At 40.6% G+C, this 21,847-nt stretch overlaps 2 protein-coding genes across 5 annotated transcripts; one reads left to right on the forward strand and one right to left on the reverse strand.

Moving 5' to 3' along the window:
• Positions 1-6,113: 6,113 nt before the first annotated feature.
• On the reverse strand, positions 6,114-18,930 carry SKA3 (spindle and kinetochore associated complex subunit 3). 2 transcript variants are annotated; one of them, XM_050898705.1, is made up of 9 exons: positions 18,787-18,930; positions 17,563-17,627; positions 16,503-16,668; positions 14,447-14,870; positions 11,144-11,244; positions 10,135-10,319; positions 9,718-9,927; positions 9,408-9,526; positions 6,114-8,513 (listed from the first exon to the last, which is right to left on the reverse strand). In XM_050898705.1, the coding sequence occupies exons 1-9, from the start codon at positions 18,887-18,889 to the stop codon at positions 8,480-8,482; spliced, it is 1,407 nt and encodes a 468-aa protein (XP_050754662.1). In that variant the 5' UTR covers positions 18,890-18,930; the 3' UTR covers positions 6,114-8,479. The 2 variants fall into 2 exon arrangements, with proteins under 2 accessions (XP_050754662.1, XP_050754654.1); XM_050898697.1 differs by having other exon boundaries at positions 9,718-9,930.
• Positions 18,931-19,199: 269 nt separating this feature from the next.
• Positions 19,200-21,028, forward strand: MRPL57 (mitochondrial ribosomal protein L57). 3 transcript variants are annotated; one of them, XM_050915624.1, is made up of 2 exons: positions 19,200-19,252; positions 20,546-21,028. In XM_050915624.1, the coding sequence occupies exon 2, from the start codon at positions 20,551-20,553 to the stop codon at positions 20,860-20,862; it is 312 nt and encodes a 103-aa protein (XP_050771581.1). In that variant the 5' UTR covers positions 19,200-19,252; positions 20,546-20,550; the 3' UTR covers positions 20,863-21,028. The 3 variants fall into 3 exon arrangements, with proteins under 3 accessions (XP_050771581.1, XP_050771578.1, XP_050771580.1); XM_050915621.1 differs by lacking the exon at positions 19,200-19,252 and adding an exon at positions 19,322-19,764; XM_050915623.1 differs by lacking the exon at positions 19,200-19,252 and adding an exon at positions 20,142-20,453.
• Positions 21,029-21,847: the final 819 nt, after the last annotated feature.

Consider the following 21,847-nt stretch of genomic DNA (forward strand, 5'->3'; position numbering starts at 1 on the left):
ATGTAATTACAGGATTGCACAGCCTCCCACCAAAGGCAAGGACAGACCTGCCATTAGAGGTACACAGGAATATGGGCATTTCCTCATTTTTGTGTCCTGGTTTTTGCTTTAATTGCATTTAAGGATAATTCTCAAATTTAGTCAATATATAAGGCAACAGCAGCAAGTGAGCGCATGTCTGTGACTCAGCTGCTCTGGGAGGCGGCTTGGCTTTGCTGCTGGAGTGGGAGGTGTGGCCCAGTGAGGGCTTGTGCCTGCCCAGCCTGGAGCAGGTCTTCACACACTTCAGAGAAAAAGAGGAACACCTACTGGCTTTATATTTGGTGGCCCATGAAGCAAAATCACCAGGAAATGAACATGCAGAACTGCCTTCAGTAGCAAATACTTCAGCTTGACTGCTTAGGTGTGGAATTCACCTTCACATGACTGCCATGGAAGTATAAACCTCAGCTGACCTCTTCCCCCACTGCTTCGAGTTAAACATCTCTCGAGAAAGAGATTTGCCCTGAAACACTTGCACTTCACACAGAAAGGTAATGCAGAAGTGAAGGGAGTTCAACTTTCTGCACCTATTTTTATGGGAAAAGACACTTGAGAGATCAGTGCATTTAGGGTTAGGGGTTCCCTACATCAAAAATCCCCTACACAATCAAGGCTAACAGCAACAGTTTTGAATGCAAGACATTGGGATACAGCGAGCAGCTGTGGAAGCAGACAGCACCACAGCACAACCATCCAGATGTTGCAAGAGGTGGAATGGTAAGTGAAAGTTGTCACCTGCTGAGCTCCTGCTGCACAGGAGGGAATTTACTCACAGTAATAAGGTTGTGTGTGTCTCTTTTGAAGCTACTATAAAAGCTGAGGAAGGATGTCAGTGTCTACAAAGAGCAAGATATGTACAGCACTGTGGTTTGGGGACATAAAAACATGGTCTCAAAACTCAACACCAGTGAGCAATCCCGTATGCTCAGGAAGTGAAGTGTAGACCACACTACATCCAGATCTGTCAATCCACAGGACTGACTGTATGCAGCAATTTCATGAGGAATTTTTGTCCCTCATCAAGGCAGCTGGATCAGATGGGTTTTTTCCCCTTTTCCTTTTGGATGCTTAAAGCCCTAACAGACACAACTCTGTTTCATGCCTGCACTTTCACCAGCAACTACCCCTCCTATTTTTATCTCCCAGCTGCATAAGGTGAAGAACTAGGATGACAGTTTTCAAAAAAAGGTTTCCTGACTTTGTAATTTCTTAAGAGGTAAACCACAAGCACAGCACCCCAGCCAGCAGGCAGCTCTTGCCTCCTGCCCAGGCTCCTCCAGGGATACCACACCTACCCCCCACCCCCCCGCAGGTGTCCCTCCAGGCCTCTCATCTTCCCTGTCCTTCCTCAGAGGGGCTCAGTTTTTCTCTGCCTTTAACCAGTGACAAACACCTGGGCCACTCATGCAGGTCTCCAGCCCCTGTGGTCCCCAGCCCCTCCACCTGCAGCAGTGAGCCCCATGAGCTGGGCTCCCCAGCAGGGCCAGAAGCGCCCCCACCGCACCTGTGGGGTGCAGCACAGTCAAATGGATGCAGCTACAGAACCCAGGCAACTTCTCCTAATTTCTGTTTTACCCTCAGTAGCAGCTACCACAGGCTGCTCTGCTCCTGTACATGTGGCTTCATGTTTCTGTGTTCCTTCTGGTGTGCCTTTCCTGCCTGTCCAGATTTGGTTTGTCCTGAAGGAGACTGTTCTGCTTCCCCAAGTAAACTTGGTTCTTAGAACTAAATTTGTTTTCCTCATTTTATCCACCTAAACCAACGGTTTTTTCCAATTTAATAAATAAATAAAAATGTATCAAAAATGCTATTTTTTTTTCACACCAAGAAACCCCCCACCATTACCTTGTTACACCTTACTTAAATATTGCTTCTGCTGTTTATTGTTAGCCAGGCTTTTATTTAACACGGAGGGAAAAAAGATTCCTCTGACATGCTCAGGCCTTAACCTAAGGGCTCTGTTTTCACTGTCCCCCTCTGATTTCACCACCCCTCCACTATGGGTTCATGCATGTGTACACACATATGTACATAGGTACAGGAACAGAGGCTACAGCCTCAGAAGAGCTGCCATTTACTTCTCTGCAATGGCAGCACAACCCCTGTGAAAGTTCTGCAGTGCTTTTGGGAGAGGCTGCCTCCATCTCTGGTGGAGGAACTGGTATCTGGGTTAATTCCCTCCCTAGTTAAACAGCGAGGACAAGGCTCATTCATACATATACTTTGTCAATAATCTGGGCTGCATCAGACACACTCCTCGCTCCAGCACCACGTTCGCCGTCTGACTGGAGCAGTTGTGGAGGCTTAAGTTTCACTTTACAGCTCTGGTCAAAAGCAGAAACAGCCACGATGCAGCAGGAAAACATTAAGCATTATCAGCAAGTTCTCACTCTTGCAATGAAAAGCATGGAAAAATGAGACGGTCTCAGAAACCCTGCTGTGTCAGAGCAAATGAATGACAACAGCTACGGTTGTGTTCAAAGAACAGCGCTGTAAGTAATGCGACAGCTAAGACACAAACTGCCAAACCCAAAGCGATCCAATTACCTGCTGCTGTTGTCTCAGCCCTTCTGTCTAGACATTACAGCAGATCAGGTGGGTTAAAAAAAAGCATCAGTTCCTCCAACAGAACAGGACCCTGAGGAATGTGAATTGTAAAACACCCATGTCATGCACAGCTGCACCTGGCCACAAAGACCTGTCAGCAATGAGGGGGGATGCCTGGCTGGCATACCGGGGCAAGGCACTGGAGATAAAAAATTACTAAGGGCTGGGTTCAGAGGGACTGGGGTGTTTGGGACCCTGCCTGGGGTATTTCCAGTCTCACAGAACTGACAGGCTTAAGTAGCAACATGCTGGCCCAAAAACCTCACTTGACCTCTTCAACACTCAGCAAGAAAATCCAGTGAACTCTGCAAGTGACAGCTTCAAGGGCCCCTCTGGGTGAGCTCCTCTTAGTGCTATTCCCCACCCCATGCTTCAGGCATGCAGAAAAACATGAGTCAGTGTCTTCAAGCTTCAAGAGACTTGGGGGTCTTTAACAGGGGTCTGAAACTGCACCTCACCCAGACAACCCCACTGTGTATGCTGTTTGAATCCAAGTATTCCCTTCCTTGAGTCCTCAGTGCACGTTTGGGAGATGTACATGACCTCCCAGCACTGCATTGCTGAACAAGAGATAGGAGCCAGCATAGCTGACTCTTTTCCTTCTAGTCTTCTGCTGAGGTCTTCTAGCTGAAAGCCATGAAGCACATACCCCAGGCTTCAGAGCATAAGACAGGAGAGCCCCAGCAGTGGTTCCAGGGAGGGCATTTGAAGAACAGCACCAGGCACGCAGCAGTCCCACATCAACACCCCTCACTACCTGCCTGCTCAGCTGGGGCTGTGCACCATCCCACAGCCCGTGCCTAGCCCAGGGCCTGCTGGCAAGCATGCCCCACTCCTGCTGCCTTTGGTTTAAGAACTGCACTGGAGAGCAGGAGGCTTATACTTGAAAGGGAGAAGAGAAGCACATGTATTTAAAAGTACTGAAGGTTTGAAATACAGTCCGACCAGCGCCACATCACAACAGCCTACGTGGCCAGGAACGAACCACACCACCCTGCACCTATAGGGCCCTCTTCCAAGTGTGAGGTTTGTTGTAGTAGCTGTGCCCCCTCCAAACTAATTCATGCACAACCACCCAAGCAGTTGTCCCAGGGAGGGGAAGGGGGATTTGGGAGCAGGAGTGATGGGTGCTGGGGTGAAGAGGAGGAATTGCTTCAGCTGCCATAGAAGCGCTCATGGATCAACAGCCTCAGGAAACCTTACCAAAGCAGCTGGACGGACAGGATAATTCCCCAAGCAGCTTAAACTGCCAGCTTGTGCCAGAGTCCACAAACAATTTAACCTTGGAAAACAACAATTAGTTCCTGGTGGTTGGGCAAGCAGGAATGGCTTCCCATGCAGCCACAACTGCAGTGACACAACCAAGGGCGTGGGACCTGCAGCTGGGGGAGAGGAAAGGCGAGACCACGCAACAAGGCCTTAGATTGGTTTACAACAATGGTGTAAGCAATCATTAGGGAGTGTAACCACAGGGCTTTGAGCCAGGAATACATTATGCCAAAAATTATGAAAGTATGTGAACACCTTCCTGCTGGGTATTCTGCAAACTATCCTTCGCTTGGTCTCTCCCCAGGAGAAATGTCTGTGTAGCACAGCATCTTCTTCCATGGACCGTTTCCCATGTGTGCACATTTGTGCTATTTTTTTTTTTTTTTTTTTTAAAAAACCCTTCAACTTGAATTAGACAAGACAAGATCAAAGAAATTCACAGATCTGGTCAGCTCCCTACCATGATGTCAACTGCCCTTTGGTAAAAGTGGGTATTACTGTAAGAACAGAATGAGGTTTCACATTTAAGTTGATAGATAACATAGCCAGTACTGACTGATGTCTTCCTGGTAGAAAGTTGTATTTCTGTGGACTAATGTACATGTGATTCCATAGTGCAGCCACTGGATGTTGTCATTGCTCCTTATAAATGCCACAATCTCTATATTACTGTCCCATGGGGAAACAAGGTACTCCCAAAATACAAGGCAGCTCCAACGTCAGCTACAGCTGTTGCTGGAGCACATGCAACCACCAGGACTACTAGAACATCTGAATAATGATAACAGGGAACAAAGCAAATATCACATCTTACAGAAAATTTAAAGCATCCATGATGCTTTAAATAACCAAGGAAGTCTGGACTCTAGTTATTGCTCCAGTGATTTATAAAAACATCAATAAAAGCACAACGGGAGGCGCTAAAAGTGATGCTTGTCATTTATCCCTTTGACAACCATCTGGGAAGTTTCATTTCACTGCAAGATCTATATTTGTATTTAACCTCAGGCAAAATATTTCCAAGATAAGAAAGCACTGACCACCTTAAGGGGCTTCCTAGGCAGAACAATCGAGATGCTCCTTTGACAACAAATGGGATTATGGAGAGAAGCTTCTGTTAGCTGACACATTTGATATACTTAAAAAAATGAAAAAGATTAAGAACCACAGCAATTGAAGGAAAACTAAAGGCTATGCTTTTTTGATTGCTTCCCAGATGTCCCTAAATACTGAAGTGTGATTTTGTGCTGGGTTCAATCTTTTCTGACTGCAGGCTACTGCTAGAAGTGATCCCATTCTCACCCTTCCCTTACAGCTGATCTAGCACTCACACAGGCAGAAGCTGAGTTTGAGATTACTGTTGGGGAGGACAAACTAGAAGAGAAAACAAAATTAATTAGCCTTTCAGTGGCTCGGCAAGTGGAAGGAATCCATCGTAAAACTGCACAACCCCTAGATTCTGCACAAGAGAATTGGTGAAACAGCCTCTAGTGGAAGCAGAGGCTTCCCAGTTAAACTAAATTAAGCACAACACAGAACCGTACTCTGAGTCAGTTTTGCATATTTTCAGGTGATGACTGTCCCTTACAGAACTACTGCGTTTGCTACTTATTTAGCTACTCTTAATCCAAACTGCATTTTCTGACAGGCCAATGCTGTTATCAGATTCACCCCACAACAAACCAACATGTAACTTTTGTTTTAAGTTCTTTTGCATTATTCCCACTCTGACATGTTATATTACTTTAGTAAGCAGCGGGACGAGCCTTTCTCAATACTGGCTTAAGTGGAGTTTCACCCTCTTCCAGCCCTATGGCTACATCCTTGGTTGTTCCAGTATTTGAACTTGTGCAGTTTATCAGATGGCCACACAGCCACCTGCGTGAGAGAACTGATCTGAGTATGAAAAAAAAAAAAAAAGGACAAAACAAAACACTAAACTTTCCACCACCTTTCTCCCCAGCTTAGTTTGAACACAGATCAGTTTGCAACACTGCTTATGCTTTCACTTCGGCCAACTTTTCCCTCCCCCACCCCCAATACTCAAACTACTGCTTAGGCCTTACTGAAACCTAGAAGGTTTTCAAATGTAAAGCACAAGAAACTAAAACTCGTTTTTGTTTTGCTGCTCTTATATCCATCTCACAGCAATGGTCCTGCTATAAAGAACATAAATACAAACAGCAATATTACTTTTATTAGGGTAATATTGTAGGCAAGAAAAACAAAACTAACTAGTGAAATTTCATTTCTAGATTCCAAAAAGTCTCATACCAGCATCATGTCATAATAGCTTGAGTAGACCAGAAGATTTTAAGATTTCAGTTGTCATCCTGAAGATAATTTGTATCTCAAAATATTAATTGAATCCCTTTCATATTAGTTAATGAAACAGCTATGAAATGTAGCAGAAAACATTGTTTAATAGGCAAGAAAAAGGATGCAAGTGGCTCACGGTGAGAACCCCAGCACTGCTAGGTACAACTGTACAGTTCCCTAATGGAGGAAAGGACAGTGGAGTGCAGAGTTGTTCTCAAGCTTAGGGAAAAGACATTTATAAGCCCTTCTGGGAGTTTCATTTGTTGAAAGTGGGGGGGAAATACAGCAAGATCCAGGACAGTAGTGCTGCTTATTCCATTTCATGTTAAATGGAGTCTTTCAGGATATCTGACTTGCTTCAGGGCAAGAAAGTAGTCATGAAGTGCTGTGGAGGGAGAATGCAGCCTGTGAAACCCCTCCTGCTTAGTGCTGGTAAATCTGTCTGGCTGAAAGATTCTTGCTCCGGAGCAGAATACTTTGTACCTTTTTAAGAGCGTGAAATTCCATGACTAGCATCCAGCCCATTAAACGGTTTTCATCTGTGAAGATGCTGGAAGCAGGTCTGGCCTTCACTCTCTGAAGGAGTGGGTAGAAAACTAGGGTAGAAACTAGGTGTTTTCATAGCAGCAAATGATTAGTTTTTCAAGCAGCCACCAAGCATCTGAGACAGATTTATTTAGTATTCAAAGTGTCGATCAGGCTCAAAGACTGACACATAATAATACATACATATTTTTAAACAGAAGCTAGCACAGAAAAATGACAGCGTGCTCAGGCCAGAACTAGTAGAAAATCAGCTTCTCCAGTTAATTTGATGTACACTTATCTTGGAGAATGACTGGAATAGCAGGAAAAAGGCACCTTGACTTGCTAGGTTTTAACCAGGACAAGGCCGTCCAAGCAACTGGAGAAATACTTCCAGGCATCTCTAGATGTTTGCATATCCTGAGGACTTCAAAAAAATGTGAACCTGTGTTCAGAAAGTTCAGAAAAGCATACACTTCTCCCCGTCTCCTGGGACAGTCTCTCCCTTCTCATGTGTTGCATGCCTGCCCTCATATAAATGACAGAATTTTAGCCATCAATAGAAAGACCACATACAGCTGGTAAGAGCAGTCCTGGAGTGACTCAGAGGAATAGCTGACACTGGAAACAGCAAACTGGCTCCAAACAAGGATATGTAGCTGTGATTTCTTGTGGACAAAAGTAAAATCTCTGGTAGAAAAAAATCCTAATTACTCTGACTACCAGATACAAAAAAAAGTGCCAAACAGTTCTGAGAACTTAACCTTGGTCAGCTATTACAGGGATAGATGCGCATGTTTAGAAGTGACACCACCACTTATAGAATGCACATGGCAGCAGTGCAGGAGAGTAAGCAATCACCTACATGCGTGCCAGCAAATCTTTCCAGCAGTTGAAGATATATTTAACCAGTACCAATTGCACAATATATTTTCAAATAATTCATATTTGAGCCAAAGTCACCTTTTAGGGCTACAGAGGTTAGACTGTCAAAAGGAAAACAAGATGTATAGCTCCTAATATAATGTTGATGTAAGAAAACTATAAGAAAGAAGCAGCAGCGTAAGAAATGCCTGTCAGATAGGTAACAGAGAGCCTGATGCAGGAGTATGCCTGATATATCTTAGTATTGCAGAAGTGACTAATAGCATAGAAGTGCTTTAAACAGTAAAGCAGGAGTTACTCTTCCAATAAAAGAGAAAAAAAAAAAAAAAAAGACTTGTTTCTGTTGAAGATACCAAATAGTGTTAAAGTACTACACTTCAAACTCAGCCCTGAAAAGATGTACAGTGTCACCAGAACAGCCAGAGGTAGCCACTGTCTGGGGCACTACACTGGACTTCCCCTTTATTGCAACCTAACTACACTTCTCTACAGCCTACCGCAAACGCAAGCATACACAACAAACATGAGAATCAGGTGAAACAACTGAAGTACTACCTCATACATGACCCCAGTCTCCTTCGAACCATATATATATTTAAAAACCCTCAATATATCTCGCCAATAATTTCAATTAAAAAATTAAGCACAAGTTGTTAGTTCAAACAAGTTTATCCACATCATGGATAAATATTTTTTTCTCCATTAAAAAAAGCCTTTCCTTTGTGTGGCTCTTTCCTCCTACCAGTATTTTCTTTTGCTTTTTGAGCTTGTTACGGTTCAGTGATAAGATCCATGAATGTGAAACAGTCTCAACATGGTCTTCAGCATGATTTCAGATGTTTGTCTTGAAAAATCCAGTATATCCTCTGCAAATATATCCAGAACAATTCATGAACTTATTATCTCAATCATACTTTGAATTAGCAGAAGACACAAACATTGAAAACTTCTTTTTTTTTAAATTATCTTGACAAGAAAAAAAGAAGGGTCAGCTAAAGTAAGAGCTTTACTCTATTTGATTACTCAAATAGATTCCAACTCCAAGTATATTAAGATACCTACTTTTATCAGTCTCATTCTGGGTTGTTGTGATTATTATTTGACTCCATACACATTCCTTGTACCTCTTACCTAAATAATCTGTACTGATGCCAAGTTTAACAGATAATCAACAAGTGTAATATACATTACATTGAATCAGGAATAGCTACACTTGATCAAGTTGCCACAAAAACTTCGTTCTATTCAAAGCGATCGAGTTCGTTTTAAAGCTATTATTCCATTGTTCAAAGATTACTCATACTTATTGCAGACTAATTTCATCTCACATGTTGTTCATAAGGTGGCTTTGCATTTCAAAGAACTTTGTCTTTGCCAAAACGACCGTGAAATCGGTCGTGTCACTTATATAGTTTTTTCCAATTCCTCACTTTTATTGCCTCAATCTACTCAGAAGAAAGCATTCACTGGTGCTTTGATTGCCACAAAGCAAAATATACTTACAGATAAAACAATAAAACTCTTTTTTTTTTTTTTTTTTTTAAAGTTGGGAGGATTCAAACACACAATCAATTATAATATTTGTTCTTTACAAAAAGGCAGTCAGATACCATGCCAAAGAATAGTTATTTAGTCACAGCAACAAGAGCTATTTTGGTAGCTGAAGAGCAAGCAGCTGCATGAATTTATAATGTGTTAAAGCATCTTTGTAGCTCCTCCAAATTAAATTACTTAACCAAATTTGTAAAATTTAATCATACCTGTTCTCTTTGTTGCAGTAATCAGTGAAATCACTTTCACATCTTGTAGTATTTCCTGCCTTGGTCTCCATTTCCTTGGCTTTAGAAGCGTCTACTTTATGATTATACTTGGACAGAATCTACAGGAAACATTAAAAGGGAATAAAAAGAATTATCTAAGAACTCAAAACAGTATTACAGTTTATACATTTTTAATAAGTAGCAGAGAACTCTTTCTTTTTGAAGAACAAAATTTTATAGAACTAAGCCCTTTTAATTTTACTATTTCGATATTAAAATTATTTAGAAAAAACCCAGTATATTAGCTAACCTGTAGAACATCATCTGGTATCCTTGTTATTTCTGGAGGTGGAGGAGTATTGAGTAACTGGTCATAGTGTTTTATTTTGGGAGGAGAAGGGTCTCCAAAATGTTTAAGATACTCATCAGAGCTCACAGCAAAAGGAATGCTATCTTCTATGTATTGTTTTTCTGTTCCATCATTCTTTGTCACCGACTCAATCTTTCCTCCTTGCTTTACCTGCTGCAAAAGAGGTATTAAATGCCTTCAGTTAATTTACTTATCTTAGGTAAAGTATTTAATAAATGTTCTTACAAAATTACCATTAGAAAGATCTTCTACAATGACATAAGAAAAAATAGTATTGGAAAAGAATTCCAGACTGACTTTTGAAAAACTGCTTATGCTAAAAAGTGTGTGAAAATGTACATAATTGCTATTTACTACCTTAGCTTCTGTTTTTAGCCATCTTGTTTCAAAATCTGGAAACTGTGGTGTTCTTGTATGACTGGGAAGAGGCAGTTCATTTGTCTCTGGTGACCTTGATAATACTGTACTATTTGTTCTGGAAGGGATTTTCACATCAGGAGTACAGAACACAAGTATCATAGGAGAAGCCATCCAGTCAGCTGCTGAAATTGGGTGGGTGGGGGGAGAGATAAAAATGAAAATATATACATACACACCTACATATATATATATTAAAAAATATTATCAGTTCCAGTGCCCCAGTTTAGTTTTCTAAGTCTATTAGCTTTTCATAGATTTGCATATTCTAAAACACCTGTATCATTTTAGCTGATATTTTTAGTATGAAGAACCATCCAAATTACAGAATTCCATAAAAGCAGCAAATGCAAAAAAAAAAAAAAAAAAAAAAAGTAACAAATCTAGTCCCACTACTGAATATAACTGAAAAAGCCCAACTTAAATCAACAGTGCTTTGGCTTCTCATATATTCAATTGTCACTATGTTTGTCCCAAGATCTTCACACATTTTCAAGAGAACATATTACATCTCCTCTCAAAGAAATTTTAGCACTACTCTTGAAAGATCTAAGTTACTGTCTTGTTAGCCTCTTTCAAAGCATTTTTTTTCCCTATCTTAAAACAATCTAATTGGTATTCTCAGAAAAAAAGGCTAAGTTGGCAAAACAGTATTTTTATTTCAAATACGGATAAGTTGTAGTTACAAAATGATGGATCCCTCTGCATAATTCTAGAGGGATATGAGTAGAAGAATGAGCAGAAATTTATACTGAAGTGAGAAACTCTCCCATAGAAGCCACCAACATTTCATTTTCTAGACATTAGTACTCCTACAATGACTGAGCCTGAATTAACTATATTTAACAAGAAACACAGTTTAAAAGTTTACCATGTATTTACAATGAGTTTACACATGCATTATGTAAAAAATGCATATGTATATTTATTTCACATATTTTTAACTTACCATTCTCAGCTATCATTTTTGGTTTTGGCCCAGGAGTAACCATGATTTCCCTGGATGTCATTTTTGGTACATTCACTTCATGATCATCTTTTTTAACCAATCTGAAAACCAAAACCCTCAATTAGCTCTCAAGTAATATGAAGAAATCACAATTAAAGGAATACTATCAACCTGATCACTTTTCTACTATTTGTCCATCAATGTGCAAGTCAAAAATCCATTTCCTCAAAGATGATTTTGTCATAGATTTTTCGTCTAGGATTCTACTGCACCAATTTTGTAGCATGCAAATGTTCAGTCCATCCACAAATTATCAAATACACTGAGATTTCAATCCAAGGCATAAAAACCCCCCCAAACCGAAACAAACAAAAAAATCCCAAAACCACAAAGGTGTCCAGAGTAAGATCAATTTTCTTTGTCTCAGATGATCAATTCTGTGTTAGGGGTACAGTCTATTTTATTTTGAATTGCCTGTTGCCTACAAAATTCTAAACAACAAGAGGAAATCTTTTTGGCTCTTAACCTACTAATGTTATTGTGAGTACTAAAAGATTTTTTTAATTTGGTTTTTAAGTTTGAATAAGATTACTTATGTTAATCACTAGCTGACTTCAGAGCAAAAAGCCATTTAGTATCAATTTCACAAAACTAGAAACTGAAATTTTAAAAATTCTTTTTTCATATCCAAGATATTGTAGTGGAAGAAGGGTGTAAGCAGTTTAAGAGACAATACCAGCCAAAAGTGGAAGCTTACCTAAACTCTACACAAAAGTGTGTCTATAAGAAAATTATTTTAAATGTTTAAAAAGCTGTCTTAACTATGAGAACCAGCTATAGAGCTTCTCTACAAAAAGCCTAATCTTACCAAAAAAAAAAAAAAAAAAAAATCCATTTGAGGCAGTATATTCTACTTAGATGAACACATCTCAAATTCTGACTTAAAAAAAAAAAAAATTTTCAAGTCAGTTTTGCCTTGGAAGTATTATAGATACCTGAAACCATATGATTTTTAGTTTTTACAATGGAGAAGAACAAGTATAACAATAAACACTTTTGTTCAGACACTTTCCCTTTTTTTTTTTGTTTTCTTTCCTAATTACTTTTGGTTTCAGTTTTGTAGTAGATGCACCAAAGTATATTGTTCTTTTCACCTGCTTCAAAACTGAAAACCTAAAAAACAAAGTTGGAGGAGTTGAGGTCTACTATATATTTTTAAGAACTTTGAGATGAATTTTTAAAGTGGTTTTCACACAATGCACAGCTGCTAGACAGATTTCAGCTAGGTACAAGACCTGGCTGGCACAAGCAAGGGATATGAAAGGGCAGGGCTGTCTCCAAGAAAGTCAGAATTATTACCTGTCTCTGTACCTGGAAACTACAGGTATAAGGCTACCTCATTTGTACTAGTTTTTTTGCTCATCTGATCCTCGGGGAAGATACTCTGCGCGTTATCCAGTGTGTGTGTGTGTGGGGGGGAAATCTTTCTTTTATTACTTTTTTTTTTTTTTTTTTTTTTTTAAATTTGCTGGGTTAGTGTTCTGCCCATTTAACATGCTGATCCTTCTCACTAAGAAGTGAGATGAGAGCTTTTTGGAAGTAACAAGCTGTTTCAATTGTTTAACCTTTCTAATCAAACCACAAGCTAACTCTAACTTAATGTTGCAAAATAAACAAAATAAATAAGCTAAAAGACAGTTAAACAACATTTTAACTCTAATGACTTAATGTCATGACCTCTCAGATATGCCACTAATTCTGAATCCATACGCAGCTTTAACTTTAGTCACAATTAGTGTGTGTCCATCTGTTTTGGTCACTAATAATGATGATGTGTTAAAGAGCAATCATGCTGTAACTAATGCTCAACAGAATTTTAATATTATCATTAGGGGTATGGAAGACTGATAGTGTGATTTTTTTTTTTTTATTATATATAAATATCGCTGTGGACTGTCTAATCATTTCACTAGAAGCCACAGAAATAGAATCTACATTTGTGGATGTATCCATTTGTAAGTTACAGCCATAGTTAAAGCTGAAGATCAGATTTAAAACAGTTCTTATTAAATAGGAAAAGTAGTACAAAACCACAAAAAGTTATAGATATCAAGAGAACTTAAATTGTGCGATAACCTGAAACTATTTTCAAAATATTATTTGAGAGGGAATGATTTTTGAATTAATATCTTTCAGGATTCAGTAACAGTTTCCCTGTTATTACAATCCCATTACTAAAGCTTTATAGATATTATAGTATTTACATAACTATTCAAAAGGAGAGATCCCAAAACTATTTTAAAAGAAAATGTATCTTTTCACTTTCACTTTTCCCCCAGTAATCTTAAAACTGAAAAAAACTATCAAAATTTAACCGTTGCAGTAAACTGGATCTTTGGGGGACAGAGTCACTTCAGTTGGCGTGGTTCTGAAGAACCTCACACCTGTACCTATATTGCAAATATCAGGGATTAAAAAAAAAATTAAAAAAAATTGAATGATTACTTCCACAACTTATGTTGAATATGGTTCTTGTTTTTTTTGAATAATTTCTCTAAATACCAAATATTTAGCTGCAGAACAGTAAGTTTCTTTTAAATACTGTCAGCTTTTAAAATTGAATATGTTGCTAATACTAACTATAAAACCATGATCTAACTACCTTTACATTACCTTAGAAGTACAGAAAAATACTTCTACTGATAAGGTGTTCTACACCTCACTGCTGCAAATTCTTTTCTTTAATTTTAATTAGAACAGTGAAAACCTGGAGATGTCTTTTCAACAGAAGACTGGAGCAAAAAGAGCTAACTGTTTGTAAGGTGGGGCTGGATAACTTAAGAGATAATACAGTTTCTACAATGAGGCATTTTACTGAATGCTTTAGAAGTTTTTTCCAGGTCTATATTCCCAAAGCTTTTAAAATCCTTAAATTGGCTATGTAATATCTACTGCAGACAACATGTCCTCAAATCCAAATCCAAGGTTAAGGACAGCAGATGAGCACAGATACACTGTGTGTTTTCCCTTTGTAAATAGACTGTGTATGGAAGATTCTTATCATGGTGCAGTCAAGGCCAGGAGTATATCAGAGATGTGTTTCACGGCAGCGTTTGGCACGGCAAAGGGTACGTGAAAAGACACGTAGAGAGTTGAACGAAGACACAGGACTAACCAGCTGGTAGATAACAACATGTCACCTGCTTGAAGAAAAAGAGAAGGGCAATAGCAGCAAGAAATTAGTACAGCAAGAAGAAACTACAGAAAATTCAGTAGAGAAAGAATCTTAAGTAATTTACTCACTTCTTGCTTGTCTGAGCAGTTTTACGAATAAGTGACATTGTATAATCTTCATTCATACACATGGTATGTTCACTAATGCCAAAGTGTTCAAGCTTTGGTGTTACACACTCATAATCGTCCATCTTTAGCATACATTTTGGTGTTTTGGGCAAAATACAGGGGGTCTGTGTTTTTAGTGGAGTCCTGTTCTTTGAATTTTCTTGATATGCATTTGTTGTGTGTTGCCCTTTCGCTCCACTCCAAGGCCTGGAGAAAGCATACTGTGAAAGACCAAAATCAGAAAGCTGGGGGTTACGCAGTGGGTCTTTGGGCACCGGTGGCTTCTCAGTACAAGCAGGAAGATGAGGTACATCATCTGCTTTTTCTTCATCAGACTTATTCTGGACAGACACCGTTGAATCACTGTTAACTACTTCTTCCTTTTCTGTTTGAGAAAAGTAATAATAAAAAAAATTATGTCAGAAGTTTCTGTTTTAAGAATTTATAAAATACATTGGGACTTCCCCCCCAATTCAACAATTTTTATTTATTATTGTAAAAAATAGATTCCTTCTTTCATTTTAAAGCACTGAACCTGAAGCTACAAAAGATCTCAAAAGCTCATATCAGGCTAAGCTATATTTATAATACAGATCACACATTTACTGAATTTCACTCTATTGGTAAATATTCTTTCTAGGAAAAATGAAATTGAAAGATTTTTCCACAAGTGTATTTTTAATAGAATTCATCTCCCTGCATGGAGCAGGCAGGAAATGCTGATCTTAAATATATTTATTTGTTTTTATTTCAGTGCAAGAGTGGAAATTCATTAAAAACATACAACATCAATGACAATGAAAACAAAATTTGTATAGAACTGAAAATGTTTTTGGGAAAGAGCAAAGGCTGCACACAGTACTAGAATGCTTATTCTTCAGAAAAACAGTATTGAAGAAAGGTTATGAAGCAGCAACTAAAAACTCATGAAAGAGGGTAGCTTTTTAGATAACAAGAAGAGTCCACTGCAGAAATAAGCAAACATTAATTTGTACATTTCTGTAGTTAAACAAACTGAAACACCCCAAAATATTTGTGAATTTCTGCATGAGGTAAGAAGCAGGGGGGAAGAAAAAAAAAAGCTATTTAAAATAATATGGCAGAGGCATTACTTTTTTATGTGTATTGGTATTACATATTCAGATATACTTAGCTTAAAAATACATCTTAATACATTAACCTTGTAGCTCCGTTTGTCATCTTTAAAGGCAGAGAGAGGACAGGAAGGAAGGTACTATAAAATTAGTCTTCTGCCATATCTTTGTAAAACAGTTGCAGTAGCTTAACTTGGAGGTGAATATGGTCCACGACCACAATTTTGTTTTGTGTAATGACTGGCTAACGCTCAGGGGAAGGTTAAGGCATGCCCTGCCAAAGGCTTCTTGAAGACTGATTGGGCCCTTGATACTGAAAGGGGTATGTATAGTACTGACAGTTGTAGTATTTTAAATTCATTTGGCATATCTAGATTTTTCACACAGGTGTGTGCGCACTTTCTGACTGGATTAAGTATCCCCCCCCCTCCAATGATCAAGCTACTAGTGCTTGCCACGTGTCACCTAATCCCCGTACGTGCTTCTCTGGTCCCATTTGTGCTGCAGAGCACATTATTTTAAGATTTTCTGTATGGTTATTTAAGTTAATGGAACCATCACACATGAATATGAACTAATTCAGATGCATCTACAATAGTTTCCCACGCATGAGAAGCTGAAGCAGCATAATTCTCTGAGTTATGAAAACATGTTTGCTAACATGTTTTCTGAATATAACTATTACTGGAGGAAAAAACAAAACACGCGCTAACTTAAAAGCATGCCAGGAGATCTAAGTTTTTGTATTTTGGTTTATTCTTATGGCATCAATCAGAACAGAATCTTTTACCCTCTGGATATTATTATAAAGCAAACAACATAGATGTACTCGATCTCTTAATTAATAGAAATATACACATAGCTAAAGAGACACATTTTAGAAAATTACATTTGTCTTCACATACTGTACCAAGAAATATTACCTGTAGAGTCTTTGACATGTGGTTTGTAGCCATATTTCTGGAACAGCTCTCTTATTTTTCCAAGATCTGCTGCATTTCTTTGCATCAATACTTCACTTGCCTTCATAAACTCCTGAATTGCTTGTTTTTCAGAGCAACTCTTACCAAGACTGGCATTAACATCTTCCTTTGGGGGTGGAGGCGGGGAGGGAAACATAGAAATACTGGTTTTCAAATCACCACATGGTAGTTGGTTACACATGAAGCATTGTGGGAATAAGTATTGAACTTCAATTCAGATGAGGATAAGCAGCAAATTTAGGTCTTATCTATACCTGAAAACTAGGTTACAAAATATCAGGAATATAGGGCATGAGTGTACAAAAACTTACAAAAGTTAAACTAAGATGACAGTTCACAGTCTAATAACTACTTAATGGTAACCTCTCGAACAAAAATATATGCTTTTACTCCATAAAAATATGAGATAACAGCAATTAGTTTGGACTCTTACTCCCCACGTACAAACAATTAGTGCAGAGCAGATGGTAAACCTCAAGTTTATATCCTAGCTTACCTCCCAATTATTTCTACACTTGCTCATTTCTATAGCCCATTTTTCCTACTTCTATTAAAGAAATAAAGAACATTCTTCACAAGTTTAACTGAATGGCTGAAGGTACTGAAACTTCTGTGAAGGTTTTCTTTATTCTAAGTGCTAGTCATTGAACACAAACAAGCATACCTCTTCTCCAGGGAGCTGCTGCTCCTGAGTCCTCCTCCCCTATACCTACGCCTTGGCATAGCTACAACTTCCCTTTTACCTTTGACCCCTGCTGATCCGAGTGACAGCAGCGATTGCAAACTAATAAATACTGCTAAATCTACTTTAAGTCACCCAGAAGTTTTTGGGCACTACCCTGACATCCACAGCCATTATGATGACTTAGAGATAAATGAATAAAATAAGAGTCAGAATTGCTGACTAACAAAGTTGTATTTTGGCTTAATGATGAAAATAGAACCGTAAGTTTATGGAACAACCCCCCCTCCAATTTTTCAATTGGAGTTAAGACATTACCTTCAGAGTCCTGATTTCACAATGGAGGTCATGTAAGACTCTTATTGGAGATTCATCTTCATAGTCTTTGATATGCATGTTCACATAAAAGGGTTTAGAAAGAAAAAAGGGGGATTAGTATTTTAGCATGCAAATACATTCTACATCAGAATGTAATCTCCTATATTAGAGATGTTGGAGTCATATGTTAGAGAAAGAGAGTCAAGAAAGAGAAAACCAAACAGAAACTAGTTCACATCGGGTACCTTCCACAGCGTGAGACTGCAATTTGCACAGTATGTTAAACTACACAGAGAAACTGCACAGCCTTCCATTTTACTGTTGCAGCTAATATTGTAAAAATTAATGTGTAGCAGATATTGGTACAATAGGTAGGTCCCTGGGCTATCAAGGATTATTTATGATAAATTTTTATTCTTAAAGAGCTTGAACTTGAAATAATAATAAAAATTGAAAAAAAGTGATATAGACACCACTGAAACACATACATCAACAAAAAGCTGAATTCTTCCACCTTATTTGCACGTGGCAGATGTTAGTATTGTTCACTTACACATGCAGCAGTCATTACTTATTTCACTGAAAATCAAGGTTAATGCAAATAGTATAAAAGAGGACACCTCCTATGTGACAAGACATAGCACAGCAATAAATCCAATTAGAAGCCTGAGCTATTTGTGCAGAGAGAACAAGCCCTGCAAATGCGTTTTCCTGTCTCAATCCATGAAAAGGAGTAAAAGCAAGAATGTGATTCCCATTTCATCCCGTTCATCCCGTTTTTCCCCGGGATAAAAGCTCACTTCCACAAAGGAGCTCAGAGAGACAACGATAAGAGGGGGGAGCCCAAATAATACCCGGCCGAGCTACTCCCACGCCCATCCCCGGAGCCACCAGCCCACCAAAGGCCCATCTCCGCATGTCCAGAGGAGCACAAGGGTACAACGGCAGGCGGGAGCCCAGATCAAAGACTCCCGAGGAACAACCCCTCTTCCCCCCGCCCCCGGCTATCCCAGCAGAGCCATCAGCCCCAGCGTCCAGGTGTGACACCCATCACCACGAGTCATCGGGAGCAACTCTCCAGATCACCTTCCGAACTCGAGGTCTTGCTGCCTGGGGGTGGGGCGGACACGCCAGCAGGAGCCCCGAAGCAGGGCCGCGGGAGAGACCGCGGCTCCGGCGGACTCGGCCGCCCTGGGAAGGAGACGAGGCGAGGCCTGCGCTTACCCGTGTCCTCTCTGCGTAGGGCCTGCTCGAGCTGCTTCGCCTCCTTCTCCAGCGTGAGGGCTAGGGCGCGCAGCTTACCGAAGAAGTCCCTCGACACGTCCATCGCCCACGGGGAAGGGGAGCAGCAGAGGGACGGCGCCAGCACCACCCGGCGAGGGCCGCCCGAGCCCCCCTCCCCCAGACCACGCGAACGGCCGTTAACGGCTGCCCTGGGGCTGCCGCTGCGCGCTGGGAGCGACTCCGAGGCGAGGAGAGGAGGAGAGCCAGGCCGGGCTGAGCCGGGCCGCGCGCTGCCCGAGGAGGACGGTTACTGCCCGCCGCCAGCTTCGAACCGTGAGCAGCGCGCGCCTCATTGGCGCCGCCAGACCCCGCCCGCCCGCCGCGAGCTCTCGCGAGACGGGCCGCCCGCCGCCGCCCGTCGCCATCTTGCTTCCCGCCGTGGGGGCTGGAGCCGTCACCGGAGTCGGTGAGTGAGGGCGGAGAGGAGGGGCCCGTTAATTACAGGGCTCGGAGCGCTGCTGTAGCCTCTCACAGTGCTGCTTCGCCGCGAGCGCGGGGTGTCTCTTGGCGGGTTGGCGCCGGTCTCGCTCGGGGCGGCCTGGCCCTGAACTGGCAGATAGCCCTCGTGGGGAACGGGCAGGGGATCCTTCTCCCCAGGCAGCAGCGCTCCGCCGTGCGGGCCGAAGCCCCCCTAGAGCTGGCGGGTGCTCAGCGGCCCGGGTGGCTCCTGTGGCACTGCCCGGTGGGCAGCTGCGTCGTGTCGCGCGTCGGCCTCGGTCCCTGTCGAGGCTGCAGTGGGCGCAGGCCTGAGGGCCGGCAGCCGGCACTGCCGTGGGGACGGGCAGGTCTGCCCTGCCCTCCCCTGCCGGTAGGGGAACCAGAGACTGAGGCAGCAATGCCCCCGCGAAGCCCCACAGCTTCACTTCTGAACTGGATCAGAGAGTGGCGCATCAGCATGCAGTTGCATCACGGGAATGGGTATGGCGGACTGGCTTTTCTCACCAGTAGTGGTGGTTTATGCCGTGTTAAAGTGCTTGGCTGACTTATTAGTTGTTGAAAATACTGCATAATGAGAGACCTAGGAGTTAGGCATGTTTAGGACTAATGAACAGGTTAATGAAGAGCATGTGTGTCAAATCTAAACGTAGTTTGGCCTTTCTTGCCTCTTCGTTACACCTGTGTATTTTGTCGGAAACTGTATTCGTGCTTTCTACATACACTAGTTGGTCTAATATAGGATATTGTTTTTCTCTACAAGCCAGATTTCCCATAGTTAAAATACAAGACTAGATAACTGTATACTAATAAGTTTATGGAGAGACTGTGGTTCAAAACTTAATACTGAGGAAAGGCCAGATCTGGATCTAGAAGACAGACCTGGAAATACTCCCTGTTTTGACAATGCAGTTAGCTATTTGAAGAAGGAATGAAGTGAATCCGTTGTTTCATAGTATCTGGGGCTGGATTTTTCATAAATAATTTATGGAGGACATGCTTTAATCTCAATGTAAGGATAACGGAGTAAACTCTTTAGTTAAATAAAGATTCCATTTCTCTTTTTTGGTCTTAAGTATCCAACGTCTGTCATTCTACTGTCTACTGTATGTAATGGTTTGTTGCAAGTATCAGGTTCTGAACTTCTAACCAGCCAGCTAAAAGGCAGTGGAGTAAGTGTGTGCAGTTTTTAATTTTTCTTGTTAAATTTTAAATTTTTGTCCCTAAGGTAATGCGTATTTTATATTTTTGTTTGTATTTTGAGGCATAATGTTTTTAACAACAGTATTACTCCGAAAGAGAATTCCTGGAAAACAATGGATTGGAAAGTACAGGCGACCAAGAGTGGTTACCCTTTCAATGAAGCAAGCAATGATCCGAAGGCTGGAAATTGAAGCAGAGAATGAATATTGGCTGAGTCGACCTTACCTGACACGGGAGCAGGAGTACAAACATAACACAGAAGAGAGACATGCAAAATGGGAAGCTTTCAAAAGCCTGATGAAAGCCAAGTTTCCCGAGCATAGATACATTAGCGATCATTTAAACCACTTAAATGTGTCGAAAAAGTGGATATCTTAAATAATACGGCGTATTTATATTTGGCGCATATTATGCACTACCACGGGATCCGCTGTTGTACCTATTATGGTAGTTTTGTAATTCAATATAATAAGGGTAGATGAACAAATGAGACTTTGCTACAGTATACAAAATCTTACATTAAAAGTAGTCCTACAGAACAGTATATGTTTTCTTATCATTGTCTCTTTAGAAAAAGACAGTTCTTTCTGTGGCTCTCTACCATCTGCCTGCCTTCTGTTCTTCCGGGGTTTTCCATAAAATAGTGTGAGTTACTCAGTACAATGATGATGATTTGAACTAGATGTACAGCTTCGCTATTTTCCTTTTGAAAGCTAGGAGAACACATCTGCTCTGTTGAAAGCGACTATCTGCTGGTACTGACCAGATGGCTCTTACTGGTCACTCTCCCTTCTGAAGGCATGCTTCTCTATATATTTGAGACACAACTGACAATACTTACATAGCGCTCACTTCATCAGGCATGCAAGGACCAAGATGAACTAGAATTACAAAGTTAGGTGTGTGAGGAACTCATGGAAGATTGTAAAATGTTCCAGTTTTTTTAAACTTTCTGGGAAGAATTGTTGAATTTAAATGCCAGTGTCATTGTCATGTCAGTGTCAACTTGGGTGTTACTGCCCTCTTACAGAGATTATTTCTGATCTAAAAGGAACACAGCTGATTCCTGTTTGAGCGGCAATTGGATTTCTAAGTTATGTTTAGTGTCCTGATGGCATATAGTCAGCCACAAGTCAGAGTTTTTTTATTTCCCCTCTCAAGAGCAAGTGACCTGGAAGATGTGTCAAGAGTGAGTGTAATCATAGGTTTGTTGCAGCTGGAGTGTAAAAACTGGAACAGTTACAAAATGTTTCCCAGGTAGGCAGTTTTTCTCACTGATCTAATACACACGTGCTACAGCTAAGCAATTTTCAGATTCTTTCACACACTTTTATTAAATTGATGTTGCATTCACTGATGAATT

The sequence above is a fragment of the Gymnogyps californianus genome, chromosome 1 (genome assembly GCF_018139145.2).
Source record: "Gymnogyps californianus isolate 813 chromosome 1, ASM1813914v2, whole genome shotgun sequence".
Taxonomy (NCBI): Eukaryota; Metazoa; Chordata; class Aves; order Accipitriformes; family Cathartidae; genus Gymnogyps; species Gymnogyps californianus.

What these genes read in the sequence shown, in the direction of transcription:
- SKA3 (XM_050898697.1), bottom strand. Translation starts at nt 18,889, where the DNA reads ATGGACGTGTCGAGGGACTTCTTCGGTAAGCTGCGCGCCCTAGCCCTC. An exon ending in CCTACGCAGAGAGGACACGG is followed by an intron (nt 17,628 to 18,786) that starts GTAAGCGCAGGC and finishes TGCATATCAAAG; the next exon opens with ACTATGAAGATGAATCTCCA. An exon ending in ACTGCTCAGACAAGCAAGAA is followed by an intron (nt 11,245 to 14,446) that starts GTGAGTAAATTA and finishes TTTGGTTTTCAG; the next exon opens with ATTGGTTAAAAAAGATGATC.